The sequence below is a fragment of the Haliotis cracherodii genome, unplaced genomic scaffold, assembly GCF_022045235.1.
Source record: "Haliotis cracherodii isolate W230 unplaced genomic scaffold, xgHalCrac1.p SCAF_3, whole genome shotgun sequence".
In the NCBI taxonomy this organism is placed as follows: Eukaryota; Metazoa; Mollusca; class Gastropoda; order Lepetellida; family Haliotidae; genus Haliotis; species Haliotis cracherodii.
In genome coordinates this window covers 35,902,191-35,918,323 of record NW_027266286.1, presented here as the reverse complement: position 1 = coordinate 35,918,323, position 16,133 = coordinate 35,902,191, and the positions used below count along the sequence as shown (strand labels likewise).

General features: G+C 39.6%; 1 protein-coding gene across 1 annotated transcript; it reads right to left on the bottom strand.

The window, feature by feature from the left end:
- Positions 1–203: 203 nt before the first annotated feature.
- Positions 204–2,181, bottom strand: LOC139475395 (uncharacterized). The gene is made up of 2 exons (XM_071258615.1): positions 2,128–2,181; positions 204–1,589 (listed from the first exon to the last, which is right to left on the bottom strand). Exons 1-2 carry the CDS (start codon positions 2,179–2,181, stop codon positions 204–206), a joined length of 1,440 nt encoding a protein of 479 aa, XP_071114716.1.
- Between the last annotated feature and the right edge of the window lie 13,952 nt (positions 2,182–16,133).

Below are 16,133 nucleotides of genomic sequence, written 5' to 3'. Positions count from 1 at the left end.
CGATCCTCCAGTAGCCCTAGGTCCTGGAGGAGAAAAGAAGTTATATGCATCATATTGCCTCAAATTGATTTGATCATTATCTTTAAAATACGTTTCTTGTAAACAAAATGCTGATGGTTTAAAATCCTGTATCAATAACTGTAAATCATTAAAATTATTCTTTAGTCCCCTGCAATTCCACTGAATAAGAGTATTGGAGCCATTCATGGAGGCTCAACTGGAGTTCTTGAGTGAGAGGGAGGTCCACTCCCACGAACCGGGAGTGAGGGACTGACCTCCATCGCTAGAGGCTCAAATGGATTATGAACCTCTACTGTGGTGTCAGCAAGAGAAGGCAATTCCAAGTGCTGGAGAGCCCTTATCTTTTTTAACTTCTTTTTTTCTGTTTTAGTCAGATGGGCTTCGCCCTGAATGTTTTTGGTGATTTTCACATGGCTGGGTTCTGATGGAGTTACCGTTTTCTGAGTTTGCAGAATCTGAGGTGCTGATGGTAGATGGTCTGTCTGGGAAGCTGAAGTAGATTTCATAGATTGAGATGTCTGTGCATCGTCGATGGTAAACTGGTCTTCTTTTACCCAAGAGATCAAAGTCTGGCAGGATGTAGAGGCTGTAGTAACTTTGAGAACTGGCGGCGGAGAAGAGACTGCAGCTGAATAAGTGATATTTGCGGGTGATTTTGATGGAAGTTGTACCAATTGTTTGGCAGCAGAGTAAGAAATATTTTGCGTGTGCTTCAGTTTTAAGATCTGTGATTCTGATACGAACACTGGACATGATTTGGATGAGGCCACATGCTCCCCGTCGCAGTTGGCACACTTGACATCATCTGTGCACTCGGAACCTTCGTGAATTCCACTGCAACGGAAGCATCTGGCCTTGCGAGTGCAAGTTTTTGCCCCGTGTCCAAACTGTTGACACTCGTAACACCGGAGAGGATTTGGAACATAAACCTCCACTCCGATGTTAAAGTAACCGGCTTTAATGGAATTTGGTATTTTAGCAAGACAAAAAGTAAAAAGATACGTGTTAGTGGGGATAAATTTTCCATCTTCTGATTTTCTGCTGAACCGCTTAACAGCAGTGACCCCTTGATGTTTCAATTCAGCAGCAATCTCTTCTTCTGCCATGTCAGAAAGACAGCGTGCGCGGTCCCTGACAATGCCTCTACTTGAATTCAGTGTCCTCTGCACCGAAACAACAACCTGGGTGTTAACAAACTGCTGTAGACCCAGCAGATTGACAGATTGTTGTCTCCGTGCACATTCCACAAGGATGGAACCAGAACGAAGACGTGTAACATTGGTAACTTCTCCACAGGCACTCTGAATGCCTTTCGAGATAGCGAAAGGATTTAGTTTTAAAGGATTGCCATTAGCAGATGCGATGACAATGAATCTCGGCCAAGAATCTGCAATCTCAGTTGATGTTTCTTCTTCGTCAGACGTTATAGAATCGACATGACGACGTTTATTTGTTTTGAAAGAACCAGATAGATTGTGGTGAGCCATGGTGTTATGTAGTGATTCGGCACCCCTGCTCCCCACCCGCCATCGAGTGTCAACAAGGACGATGTCACAGTGGAAGCCAACCTGCAACACCAGGGATACAGAGGTGTTATACTCCAGAAAATATAGACTTGAAAAGCTATGAGATCAAAAAGAATAAGCGTCAGGCTGGTTCGGCCCATATCACTTTCCCCAAGAAACACAGAATTCAGAGGTCTCTATCTCCAGATTGGCCCATGAGCCACCGCCTTCTGGCATACGACTCTAGGCAAACAGGAACAAAACAATGATTTTGATAACAAAGTTTAGCATGCGATTGTATTCTTAATAATATAGCCATGTATTTCATGCTAGGGCATGACGTGACCAGCCGATTGATAGAATCGGGCCAATTCTACCACCCGTCTAGGCGAAGTAAGGGTCGAAGTGGTGTGTTGGGCAATAGGAACACTTGTTCCTGGCTCCAATGCCCTCAACCACCAGAATCCCGTCCTCCGCCGACACAGGGGCGCAACCCACGGCAAACGGGTTGCCCAATTTGGTCGCCTTTTACGACCAGCAATGGGGTGCTGTGGACAAATTCTACCCCGAGTCCACACGGGGGAAGAGCTATTAGCGTTACCCAGCACTCACCACGGGGAGGTTGCTCTTCACGAGTGCCAAATGATGGGGACATTTCGAATGCATTATTGCCTGACCCAATGACGCAGCTCAGCTCTTGATGATAGCTTGAAGGAGGATGCGTAATGCATGTGGGAGGTAATCAAGATTGGTGTCAATCAATGCCATCTGCTCATTGTCGAGATACACATCAACATGTTTCGACATGGTCTCTACCTGTGTATGAATGTATCCTCCTCCAACTTTAATCAAACTGTACATGTCGGATTTGTCCACCTTTGCAACATTTTCATATGCCGTAAGAGATGCAATGTTAGGTTGTTGCCTGATAAGTTATGAATACCTTGTTCCCATAGTGATTCATGACTTCCCTTTTCAGCTGAGATGTAGTGTGTAGTTGATCATGACTCAGTGCACTTATTGACTTCATAATGTGATGCAAATTGTCCAAAGGAATCGTTTCATCATCATTCTCTTCCAAGTAATAAATGGCAATCTTAAATGCTGTCATCTAGGACATACACTTCAGTCGACCAAGTCTCCGTTTCTTTGGTGGAGCCTCCCCATGTTCAATATAAGCTGCAGGTATACTTGTCCCTCTCCGAAAATTCTTATCACAAGCATGGTGATTGATAGCTTCTTCAGCTGGTAGATTGTATATGGGCACAATACTTGACTGTACCATCTTGGTCCAATCATCTTGCCTGTTGACACAGTATGTTGCAGACATATGTTGAGTAACTGAAGAGCCATCGCACGGCTGAAGTACACTTCTATATGGATGTTTGTACAAGTACCACATAGAAAACAGCGAGTTTTAAAATTTAAGGCTTAAACATATGATCAAAAGGTTTCAGCTACTTTGATTGCCTTTGGATTTTTATGCATACTTCGACACTGTCTGTGTACCAACAGGCTACAGTTGTATATGATGTCTGGTGCATCGAATTTACAGCAGCATTTTGCTGTCAACTTCACATAATCCCGGGGTTTGTCCAGGTTAACTGATTCCATACATAGCAAACAAGTCGCCATCTGTGATCTACATAGGACACCTTCAGTTGAGAATAGTCACCTGCGAATAGTAACAGTTGATAGAAATATGGTTGACATGTGTCCAGATACAAATGTTGCTTTTCCGATTATAGCAAATGATTTTTGAGCTAAATGTCTTGATTATATCTTCTGAATTAACTTTTAATAAAGTTTCTGAGAAGCTAATACCATTTGAGAAAAATAACTGCTTCCCGGAGTTTGGATTATCTCCCTTGATTTTCCTTTAAACAAATGTTAATGTTAATTTTAAGGCTCTGTTTTAAATTTTATATTTATATTTGTTCATATTTTCATCAGTTATTCCTCTCTAGAGCCAATCAACTATATATTATACAAGTTTTCATTTTAGCTATAAAAGAAAAATAGCTTATACATACCTTTATGTTCTTGCGGTCTATCTTTAAAACATTGTATGCTCGGCCGCCATTTTGAAGAAGGGAATACTTTGGGTTTTTTCAATTATATTTGTTTCCAACTTGATTTTTTATGTGAAGACAATAAACTGCATGACTTTATATGCAAAACGTCAACATTATAATAAATCGGTTCATGTTCTGCAAGAATTACTGATATTAACAAATTTATGTACTTTTTCGTCATTTTGAAGCATTATTTTAAATTTCTATGTGAATTTTCCTTTCAAAATTGTTATTTATACATTCCTTTGCATTTATCCTGGCAAGCTAATATAGATAGACTCATCATAAATGGGTTTTTTGTTATTGGTTCCACGTTTATGACTATTATTACTTTTGTTGGCGGCCATCTTGGATTTGACCTATTTCCGGATGGTTCCCCATGTCCGATTTTGGTAAACTATTTTTTATTTCAATGTATAGGTGCCAAGGCACCAGAATCCAGCAATAAACCTTTTCCGTCAATTTTGTTGAACCTGGACCTTTTAATTACTGGACTAGATGGGGACTTGAAGTACTTTTGCTTCCTACATGGACCCCGGCAGGATTTATATCATCCCTTCAGTCACTGGCGAAAGTGTACCAGTTAAGCCTTAGATTAAAATAACGAAGATACTACGTTTAAAAGCCTAGTGTGCAGAAAAATACTTCGAACGATATGGGACTTACATACCCTCTTAGGGGGACAATAATTTTACACTACTTCAACCCCCCTCAAGGGTACAGCCACTAACAATCTAAGTTATGAATTTCGCACTACCAATTTTTAAAACAATACAATTAGTACATCAAAATTTATGAACAAGTTCTATTACCTTTAAAAAACATAATATTAAACGAGAATTAACATCATTAAAAAGGTCCTTAATTGTTTTTACATTGAAATATTTATCCCTTGTGATGGAAAAATCAACACAGTCAAGCAGGATATACTTGACTGTGATTCTTTCATCACAAGGGATACAAAACGGAGGAACCTCACCTTTTATCAAATATTCATACGTATATCTTGAATGGCCAATACGGCATCGTCGCATAATGACCTCTTCAAATCTGGACTGACAGCCCAAGTAGGTGTAGCCGATATGTGGTTTAATTTGATGTAATTTATTAATACCTACTTGGGTGTCTCACTTCTTTTGCATCAGATCACGGATGTAAGATCTAATGACAGGTTTAAAATCAGTGTAAGGGATCTGAAGTGGTGTCACAGATTTGTTGAGTGCTGCCTTTGCAGCAGCATCTGCCATTGTGTTACCAATGATACCAACATGGCTTGGTAACCAACAAAAGACGATGTCATATTGGCCAGTAGCAAGATCATTAATGAATCTTTTTAATTTGAGAATCTGGATTAAAAGTGGATGTTTGGGTGACATATTTTTAATCGCCAGAAGGCATGAAAGTGAATCAGAAAAAAATAATAAATTGTCTATGTTTAGATTGATGACTGATATATTTTAGTGCTGTGAAAATGGCATGTGCTTCTGCAGTGAATATTGAACTGTTATCAGGTAATCGTGAAGATATTGTTCTGGATCCAATGACAGTGGCACTAGCAACTGCGCCACCATCCTTGGATCCATCTGTAAATATAGATTTATAAGTGTCATAAGTGTTTCTTAGATGAAGGTATTCTTGTTGGAAAATTAATTGGTTAGTATCAGATTTCTTTAGTTTTGTTAATGTCAGGTCTACTTCTGGCTTTACCATCTGCCAAGGAGGAGATGAGAAAAGTTTAGTAGGAGCTATATCTTGGAGATTAATATCAGAAGCTGATATTGAAGATTTTATTCTGATTCCGAGTGGTGGAGTGAGAGTTGATTTCTTATTGTAAAGATCCTCGTAGAGAGGATTGAAGATGCATTCACAAGCTGGATTGTACTGATTAGAATATAATTTAGTGATGTATTGTAAAGATAATTTTGAATGGCGTTGTTTAAGAGAAGGCTCATCTGCTTCAATATAGAGACTTTGAATTGGAGACGTTCCAAAGGCTCCAAGGCAAAGCCTCAGGCCTTGATGATGGATGGTATCGAGTTTTTGTAAATTACTTTTGCAGGCTCCACCATAGACGATGGAGCCATAATCAAGTTTTGAACGGATTAGTGACCTGTATAAGTGTAAGAGAGTTGTTTGATCCCCTCCCCACTTTGAATTAGAAACTACTTTCAATAAGTCGAGTGCCTTCAGACATTTAGCTTTTAGGTATTTAATATGTGGGAGGAAAGTTAAATGGTTATCAAAAATAAGTCCCAAGAACTTTGCCTCCTTCACCACTTTGATAGGGGTGCCATTTAGAAATAGCTCAGGGTCTTTATGCGGTTTATATTTCCTGCAAAAATGGATGCAGTTAGTTTTTGATTTGGAAAATTTAAACCCGTTCTCTAGACACCACTTGTGAATTTTATTGAGACATAATTGTAATTGCCTTTCTATTGTGTGCATATTTTTACCACGACAAGATATGTTAAAATCATCCACCAAAAGTGATCCATCAACTGAATCATTTAAAACTTTTGACAAACTGTTAATTTTGATACTGAATAAAGTGACAGACAAAATGCTGCCTTGTGGGACACCCTGATCCTGATTATAATGATCAGACAGGGTTGTACCCACTCGGACTTGAAATTGCCTGTCTGTTAAAATTGTGATATAAAATGGGATATAGAATGAGGCAGACGGCCTCTTAATCCAAAATCATGAAGATCTTTTAAAATACCATGTTTCCATGTTGTATTGTAAGCTTTTTCTAAATCGAAAAAGATCGATACAGCATGTTGTCTATTTACAATGGAATTTTTAATGAAGTATTGGTATAACAATGGCATTATGCCATGAAGGTGGAAACGACCCTGATGTCCAAATGTCATCGAATATAGTCAACAAAGTTTCAAGGCATGATTCGGGCAAGTGTTTCAGTAGCTGATAATGAATATTATCAACGCCTGCTGCTGTATCATGAGCTTGCCCTAAGGCAGTATATAGCTCATGTAGTGAAAATACTTCATTGTAATCTTCACCATTATCAGATGTAAAATTTACTTTTTTCTTTTCCTGTTGGAGCTGATATTTTTGAAATTCGGGAACGTAATTAGATGAAGACGAATGTTGAGATAATGTTTTTCCAAGTCTATTGGCAATAGCAGTTTTATCAGTAAAATATCGCCATCCGTCAGATGGTTAACTGTAGAATGTGATCCCTTGCCTTTGATCTTTTTGATCATGTTCCATTCCTTGGACATAGGGGTACGAGAGTTAATTTTTGAGACATAATTCTGCCAGGATTGACGTTTATTTTGTTTGAATAGACGTCTCGCCTTAGCATTTGAAATTTTGACGGTATTCAAGTTCTGGACAGTAGGATGTTTACGGAAGTATTTCTCCGCCTTCTTACGACATTTCCTAGCATGTTTGCAAGTGTCATCAAACCATGGTTTACGAACACGTGGGTTGATAAGTATTTCTCCGCCTTCTTACGACATTTCCTAGCATGTTTGCAAGTGTCATCAAACCATGGTTTACGAACACGTTGGTTGATAGAGGACTTAGGTATTGATTCATCAGCAATTTCATTCAGTTGATCTGAGAACAACTGAATTGTGTCAATAACATTCTGAAAAGACGTAGGCTGTAATTTATCTTTGCATAAAGATTGAAATAAAAGCCAATCAGCCTTCACAAAATTCCATCGAGGGGAAGGTGGATCATCAGTGGGATTAATGGGTTTAAGCACCGTGGGGAAATGGTCACTCCCACATAGGTCATCGTGGACGGACCATGAGAATTCATTTAACAAAACTGAATCCGTCAAAGACAGATCTAAAGATGAATAGGTACCAGTAGCAGGGTGTAAGTAAGTGTCGGGGTCATCATTGAAAATGCAAAGATCATTATCGGAAACAAAATCCTCGATCACTTTCCCTTTTGATTTATGGTTGAACTTCCCCATAAAGGATTATGCCCATTTAGATCACCCATGATGACACAGGGCTTTGGGAGCTGGTTGTATAGTTTTTGTAGATCATTACGCTGAAGATTTGAAGATGGAGGAATGTATAAGGAGCAAAGTGTGAAGGCAATATGCAGTGTAAGTCTAACTGCAACTGCTTGCAAATTCATGTCAAGCAGAACAGGACTGTGAACAACGCCCCGCCGCACCAACAGAGAAGCACCTCCAGTAGCTTTATCTCCCGGAGGAGAAAAAGAATGATAGGAACTATACTGCCTTAATTCAAATTTATCGGTATTTTCTAAGTACGTCTCTTGTAAACAAATTACTGATGGAATAAAATCTGTTGTTATTAACTGTAGTTCATTAAAGTTGTGCCTAAGCCCTCTGCAATTCCATTGAATTAGATAAGAATGATTCATGGTGGTTCTATAGGAGATTGCTCACGTGAATGTGAAGATGAGTCACCACTATTGTTGTGGTGTGAAGATGGGGTAACATCCATCTCAAGAGGCTCGAAAAAGTTATGTAGATGTTGTAGTCAGAGGCACCGGATGTTCAGAGTATGTCCAAGTCAAGTCAGTCTGACATTCTATAGATCTACTGGTTGAAGGGCGAGAGACCGTAGCAGCAGCAGCAGCAGCAGCAGCAGCAGCAGCATAGGATTGTTTTGATGAAGGTGTCCGACTATCAAAGAGTATTTTAGCATCAAGGTAAGAAACATTGTTTTGACATTTGATAGTCAAAATATCTTTTTCACGTTTCCAAAAAGGACAAGATTTGGATGACGCTACATGTTGACCCGTACAATTAATACACTTGAGGTCTGCCGTACAATCCAAACTGTCATGATTGCTACCACAACGGTGACAAACAGTAGGACGATTGCATGATTTGGAGCCGTGTCCAAACTTTTGACATTTGTAAAACCGGAGTGGATTGGGGACATCCACCTCCACTCCGATGTTAAAATAGCCTGCCTTTATAGACTGGGGAATGGTTGAAAGTGAAAAAGTGAACAAATATGTATTTGTCGGAACAATGTTCTCCTCATCCTTTCTAGTGAAACGCTTCACCGACGTGACGCTTTGTTCTTTGAGTTCCTCAAGAATATCTTCTTCAGACATTTCCGCCAGACAACGTGCTCTGTCGCGGATGATCCCCCGACTCGAATTTAAAGTTCGGTGTTCGGTGACAATAACTTGAGTGTTTGCAAAGATGGTACATTGCAAAAGATTAATAGCCTGCTGTCTCCGTGCACACTCTACCAAAAGAGAGCCGCTCTGGAGACGTGACACATTTTTCACCTCACCACAAATACCTTCAATGGCTTTACAGATGGCAAATGGGTTTATTTTTAATGGTTGTTCATTTCGTGCTTCGACTACAAGAAACCGAGCCCAAGAATTTGAATTTGGTGAAGTAGAAACATCTTCATCAGCTGAGAAAATGTCAGTTTCTAGACGTCTTTTCTTGTCATAACTGTTCGAACCAGATTGATTGTGAGCCATGATGAAAGTAATTTATCCAGCACCCCACAATATTACGCACAGGGCCTGGCATGAACAGCCGATTGATAAGACCGGGCCCATCTTACCACCCGCCTAGGCGAAGTAAGGGTGGAAGTAGTGTGTTGGGCAAAGGAACACAGTTCCAGGAACCAGTGCCCTCAACTACCAGACTACCGTCCTCCGCCGACACAGTTAATACTCAACGTCACATCGGCAATATTTCAGCCATATCGTGACGAGAAGTTATACATTATTAATACATATATAATATAATTAGACTAAATAAAAACCTAGAATATCACAGTAATATTTAAAACTAGCATACAACCATAACAAGAAAACACCCTATGTAACAATATGATATAAAAAAGGGCTATGTATGTAAATGAGTGAGTGAGTGAGTTAATTTAAAGTCACATCGGCAATATTTCAGCCATATCGTGACTTGAACAAGATATGCATTGAGATTATAGATTTATATAAAAAACTGTCAACGAAGGACAGTATAACAACCAGCAATATATCACAGATCATAAGTGTAAAACAAGTTTTAGAGCAATAAAATGATTTGATTACAACAGACGACACATTATAAAAACAGGCTTTTAATCACAAACAACTAAAGTTAGGCCACCATACTAGGGACCAAGGGGACTTACAGTACCTTTGCTACCTACATGGTTCCCCAGCAGGATTTACACCAATCCTTTAGTTATTGGCGAATGTTGACGAGATTAGCCGAATATCAAAATATACAAATATTCTGCGTTTAAAAACAGTGATAGATAAATTACTTTGAATGAAGTGGTCTTACATATCCTCTCAGGGGGACAATACTTTTAGTTTACTTTAACCCCCTTCAAGGATATAGCCACTTACAATCTCAGTTAATTATTCATACTATCAATAGTAAAAGTTATTTATTTATTTACAATACATAGTCATCAAAATTTATCAATCAATTCAATTTCTTTTAAAAAAGCAAGTATAAAATGTGGACTTATCTGATTAAAAAGATCCCTAATGGATGATACTTTGAAGTACTTATCCCTTGTGATGGAAAAATCAATACAGTCAAGCAGGACATGCTTGACTGTGATTCTCTCATCACAAGGGATACAGAACGGAGGATCTTCACCTTTTAATAAATACTCATGGGTATAACGCGAATCGTCGCATAATGACCTCATCAAATCTGGACTGACAACCCAAATAGGTATAACCGATATCTGCTTTAATTGCATGTAATTTATTAGTACCTACTTGGGTGTCCAACTTCTTCTGCATTAGGTCTTTGATATAACATCTAATAACAGGTTTATAGTCACTCTATGGTATAACAAGTGGTGTCACAGATTTGTTGAGAGCTGCCTTTGCTGCATCAGCCATAGTGTTACCCGTGATTCCAACGTGACTGGGCAACCAGCAAAAGACGATGTCGTATTGGCCAGTAGCAAGGTCATTATACAATTCTAAAATATCTAAAATGAATGAATAATGTGAAGAGCTAGATTTGATTGCCTGTAGACACGATAATGAATCTGAAAAGATGATGAACCGTTTACAACTGTACTGTTTTTGGATATATTCCAAAGCAGTTAATATTGCTTTGGCTTCAGCTGTGAAAATTGAGCTATGGTCTGGTAAGCGAGATGAGACGGTTTTGGATCCAATGACAGCAGCACTGGAGACTGTGCTGCAGTCCTTGGAGCCATCTGTAAAAATTGACGGTGGGATTCGTCTAACTTGTAAATATTCTTGCTGATATACTAATTGATTTGTGTCTTGTTTGACCTCATCAAAATGACCTCATCAATCTGGACTGACAACCCAAGTAGATGTAGCCAATAGTTGGTTTAATTTCATGCAATTTATTTACACCTGCTTGGGTGTCCCACTTCTTTTTCATGAGATCACGGATATAACATCTAATCACTGGCTTATAATCTCTGTATGGAATCAGAAGTGGTGTCTCAGATTTGTTGAGTGCTGCTTTAGCTGCAGAATCAGCCATTGTGTTACCAATAATACCAACATGGCTCGGTAACCAGCAAAATACGATGTCGTATTGGCCAGTAGCAAGATCATTAAACAATTCAACAATTTTGATTAAAAGGGGATGTGTACAAGACAGATTTTGAATAGCTTGAAGGCAAGAAAGTGAATCGGAAAATATAATAAATTGTTTATGTTGGGATTGGTTATGTATATATACAGTAAATATAGATTTGTACGTATTGTATGAGGAACGTAATTGGTTGTATTCTTGTAGATAAATTAGGTGATTTGTGTCAGATTTTTTAAGAAGGTCTACTTCAGGCCTGACTAACTGCCAAGGTGGAGTAGACAGAAGCGCATATTGAGATATGATGTCTAAATCAATATTAGTAGCTGTAATATGAGGTTTGATCCAAACCCCAAGTGGTGGGATAAGTTTGGGCTTGTTTAGAAACAGTTCCTCATTAAGTGGATCAAAAACGCAATTATAAGCTGGGTTTGATGGGTTGGAACGTAATTTAGTTACATATTGAAGAGATAATTTCAAGCGGCGTTGTGCAAGCGAAGGTTCATCCGCCTCCACAGACAAACTATCTACAGGAGAAGTTCTAAATGCTCCAAGACAGAGCCGCAGGCCCTGATGATGTATGCTGTCTAATTTCTCTAAATTACTTTTAGCAGCTCCACCATAAACAATTGAACCATAATCTAGTTTAGATCTAATAAGGGATCTATACAGGTGAAGTAAGGTTGGCTGATCCCCACCCCACTTAGTATTTGCAACAACTTTTAGTAGATTAAGAGCCTTCAAGCATTTAGTTTTAAGATATTTTATGTGGGGTAAAAACGTCAAGTGGCGATCAAATATAAGACCCAAGAACTTGGTCTCCTCAACAACCTTGATGGGGGCACCGTTTAACAACAGTTCCGGGTCTTTATGCGGTCTATAATTTCTACAAAAATGGATACAATTTGTCTTTGCTTTAGAAAATCTAAAACCATTTTCAAGTGACCACTTTTGGATTTTATTAAGGCAAAGCTGCAGTTGCCTTTCTATTGTGTGCATGTTTTTGCCACGACAAGATATGTTAAAGTCATCTACAAAGAGTGACCCATCAATTGAGTCATTCAATACCTTGGAGAGACTGTTAATTTTAATGCTGAATAATGTGACAGACAAGATACTGCCTTGTGGAACACCCTGATCCTGATTGTAATGATCAGACAGGGTTGAACCCACACGGACTTGAAATTGTCTGTCGGTTAAAAAACTGGATATAAACTGAGGCAAACGACCTCGCAATCCAAAATTATGAAGATCTTTTAAAATGCCATGCTTCCAAGTTGTATCATAAGCTTTTTCTAAATCGAAAAAGATGGATACGGCATGTTGTTTATGTACAATGGAATTTTTTATGAACGATTCTAAACGCACAAGATGATCAATGGTACTTCTATTTTTCCGGAAACCACATTGTATATCTGTAATGAGATGATTGGTTTCCAAATACCAAACTAATAGATTATTCACCATACGTTCCATAAGTTTGCAAACGCAGCTAGTGAGAGATATCGGACGGTAATTTGATTGATCTGTATGATCACGTCCTGGTTTTGGTATAGGGACTACAATCGCATAACGCCACGAAGGAGGAAAAGTCCCTGATGTCCAAATAGCATCAAATATAGTTAAAAGTGTTTGGAGACATGATTCAGGCAAGTGTTTTAAAAGCTGATAATGAATATTATCAGCTCCAGTTGCAGTATCATGAGCTTGCCCAAGGGCGGTATTGAGCTCATGTAGTGAAAACACTTCATTGTAGTCTTCACCATTATCAGAATTAAAATTTACCTTTTTCTTTTCCTGTTGTTGCTGAATTTTCTGAAATTTAGGGTCATAGTTGGATGATGAAGAATGCTTGGCTAAAGTTTCACCTAATTTATTTGCAATGTCAAATTTATCTGTCAATAAATCATTACCATCTTTGAGATGTTTAATGCTGGATTTAGAACCCTTGCCTTTGATTCTTTGAATCATATTCCACACCTTTGATATAGGTGTGCGTGAATTGATTCTGGATACATAATTTCTCCAAGACTGACGTTTATTTTGTTTTAAAGTTCGTCGAGCCTTTGCACTATTTATTTTTACAATATTTAAATTATGGACCGTAGGGTGTCGGCGGAAAAACTTTTCTGCTTTTTTCCTACGCTTTCTAGCCTGTTTGCAATCATCGCTAAACCATGGTTTGCGAATGTGCGGGTTCACAGAGGATTTAGGAATGGTTTCATCAGCTATGTGTTTCAGTTATTCTGAGAATATCTGAATAGGGTCAGGAATGTTTTGGAACGTTTCAGGTTTCAGAGTTTCAAAACAACGTGTTTGAAATAAGGGCCAGTTTGCTCTATTAAAATTCCACCTTGTTGAAGGTGGTTCATCGGTTGTGAGAATAGACTGTAGTATTGTGGGGAAATGGTCACTTCCACATAGGTCATCATTGACTGACCAGTCAAATTCGTGTAGTAAATCAGAATCTGTGAGTGACAGATCTAATGCTGAATAAGTTCCTGTTGCAGGATGTAAATATGTGTTTGCACCATCATTAAATATACATAAATTATTGTTTGTAATAAAATCTTCAAGGACCGTGCCCTTAGCGTTCGTATGGACATTTCCCCACAGAGGGTTATGTCCATTTAGGTCACCCATGATGACACAGGGCTTCGGGAGTTGGTCAAATAAAGACTGAAGTTCAGCCTGCTGAAGTGGAGAAGATGGTGGAATATACAAAGAGCAAAGTGTGAAGGCGATGTGAAATGTTAGCCGGACTGCAACGGCTTGAAGATTGGTGGTAAGAGGAATAGCTCTATGAATTATATCCTGTCTCACCAAGATTGAAGAACCTCCAGTGGCTTTTGCTCCTGGAGGTGAGAAGTGATTATACATGTTATATTTCCTGACATCACATTTATCTGTGTTCTTAAGGTATGTTTCTTGTAAACACATAGCTGATGGTTTAAAATCTTGAAGTAAAAGTTGTAAATCGTTAAAATTATTCCTAAATCCTCTACAATTCCATTGGATTATGTTAGACGATTGAGTCATGGTGGCTCAATCGGTGAACGCTCACGTACACGTGAGGATGAAGGACTCCTACTACTGCTCAGTGACGATGGGGTGACATCCATGTCCAGAGCATCAAAGGAGTTATTGACAGGAACGTCTGAAGATGAGGAATTTCTGATTGATTGTTTTCTATTAAGTTTTTTACGTTCTTTCCTTGTCAGAGTAACCTTAGATTCAGTAGGCGTAGTTTCTACAGCCTCTGGCGTTGTAGGAGGTGGTTCAACAGTATCAGGTTGAGCAGTATCAGCTTGATCAGTCAAAGGTTGAGAATGGCTTATAGTTTGAGTTGAAGACGAATTTGAAGTAAGCACTGATGATATGCTGACAGGTTGATCTGATGTGATCCATGTCAATTCTGTCTGAATAGAAATGGATGCAGTTGGAGGAGCGGAGGTAGTGACAGCAGCAGAAAAGGTTCTGGAAAGTAGACTTTGCGGGCTCTGACTTTCGATAAGCTTCTTGGCATCATAAAAGGATATATTTTGCTCATGCTTGAGCTTCAGGATTTTGGATTGTTGAAGCCATTCTGGGCATAACCTGGATGAGGCCAGATGTTGTCCTTTACAGTTCGAACATTTTATTTCTGCTGAGCAGTCGGTGCTGTCATGACTGGCACCACAGCGCTGACAGACCACTGAGTGAGCACAAGATCTGGAGCCATGTCCAAACTTTTGGCACTTGAAACACCGGAGTGGATTGGGGACATACACCTCCACTCCGATGTTGAGATAACCAGCTTTAATTGACGTAGGTAGTGCTGAAAGTGTAAAAGTAAGCAAATAAGTGTTGGACGGGATGATGTTTCCGTCTCTAGATTTCATGGTAAAACGTTTAATTCGTCTGCAATTTCTTGCTCTGACATGTCGGACAGGCAACGAGCTCTGTCTTGAACAATGCCTCGGCAAGAATTCAAGGTTTTATGAGGGGACACATCAACCTCAATATTGGCAAAAGTGGTTATGGACAACAAGTTGAGAGATTGTTGCTTCCGTGAGCACACAACAAGAAGAGAGCCACTACGGAGACGTGTCACATTCTTCACTTCGCCGCAAATTCCTAAGACAGCTTTGAAAATGGCGAATGGATTAAGTTTAATGGGTTGTTTGTCAGCTGCCTCAATCACAATAAAGCGGGCCCATGAATCTAAGCCACGAGATAATTGTTCATTTTGATCAATGTCATCAAGATCGACATGACGACGTTTTGAACGGGTTGAACCAGGGTATTTGTGCGACATGGTGAAATATAGTAATTCAGCACCCCTGCTCCCCACCCACCATGGAGTGCCACAAAGAGCGATGTTGTGTTGCACCGGATCTCCAACATGCAAACACCAGGGATACAGGGATGATATACTCCAGCAAGTATGATGCAAATAGCAATATTTGTATACCAAATTAAATGCCAGGCTGGTTCGGCCCATGACAGGTAATCGGATACATACTGAATTTGGAGGTCAACATCACCAGATTGGCCCATGAGCCACCGCCTTCTGGCGTAAGACTCTAGGCAATTTATTCAATCCAAATTGGAGAATTCACACAAGTAATGTACGGCCAAGACCAAAAGATACATTAAAACACAACACAGGTGTGCATACACAATATTACGCACAGGGCCTGGCATGACCAGCCGATTGATAAGACCGGGCCCATCTTACCACCCGTCTAGGCGAAGTAAGGGTCGAAGTAGTGTGTTGGGCAAAGGAACACAGTTCCAGGAACCAGTGCCCTCAACTACCAGACTCCCGTCCTCCGCCGACACAGGGACGCAACCCACGGCAAACAGGCTGCCCAATTTGGTCGCCTTTTACGACCAGCAATGGGGTGCTGTGGAAATATTCTACCCCGGTTCCACACGGGGGAAGAGCTATTAGCGCTACCCAGCACTCACCACGAGGAGGTTGCTCTTCACGAGTGCCATGTATGTAAATGATATTGTTCT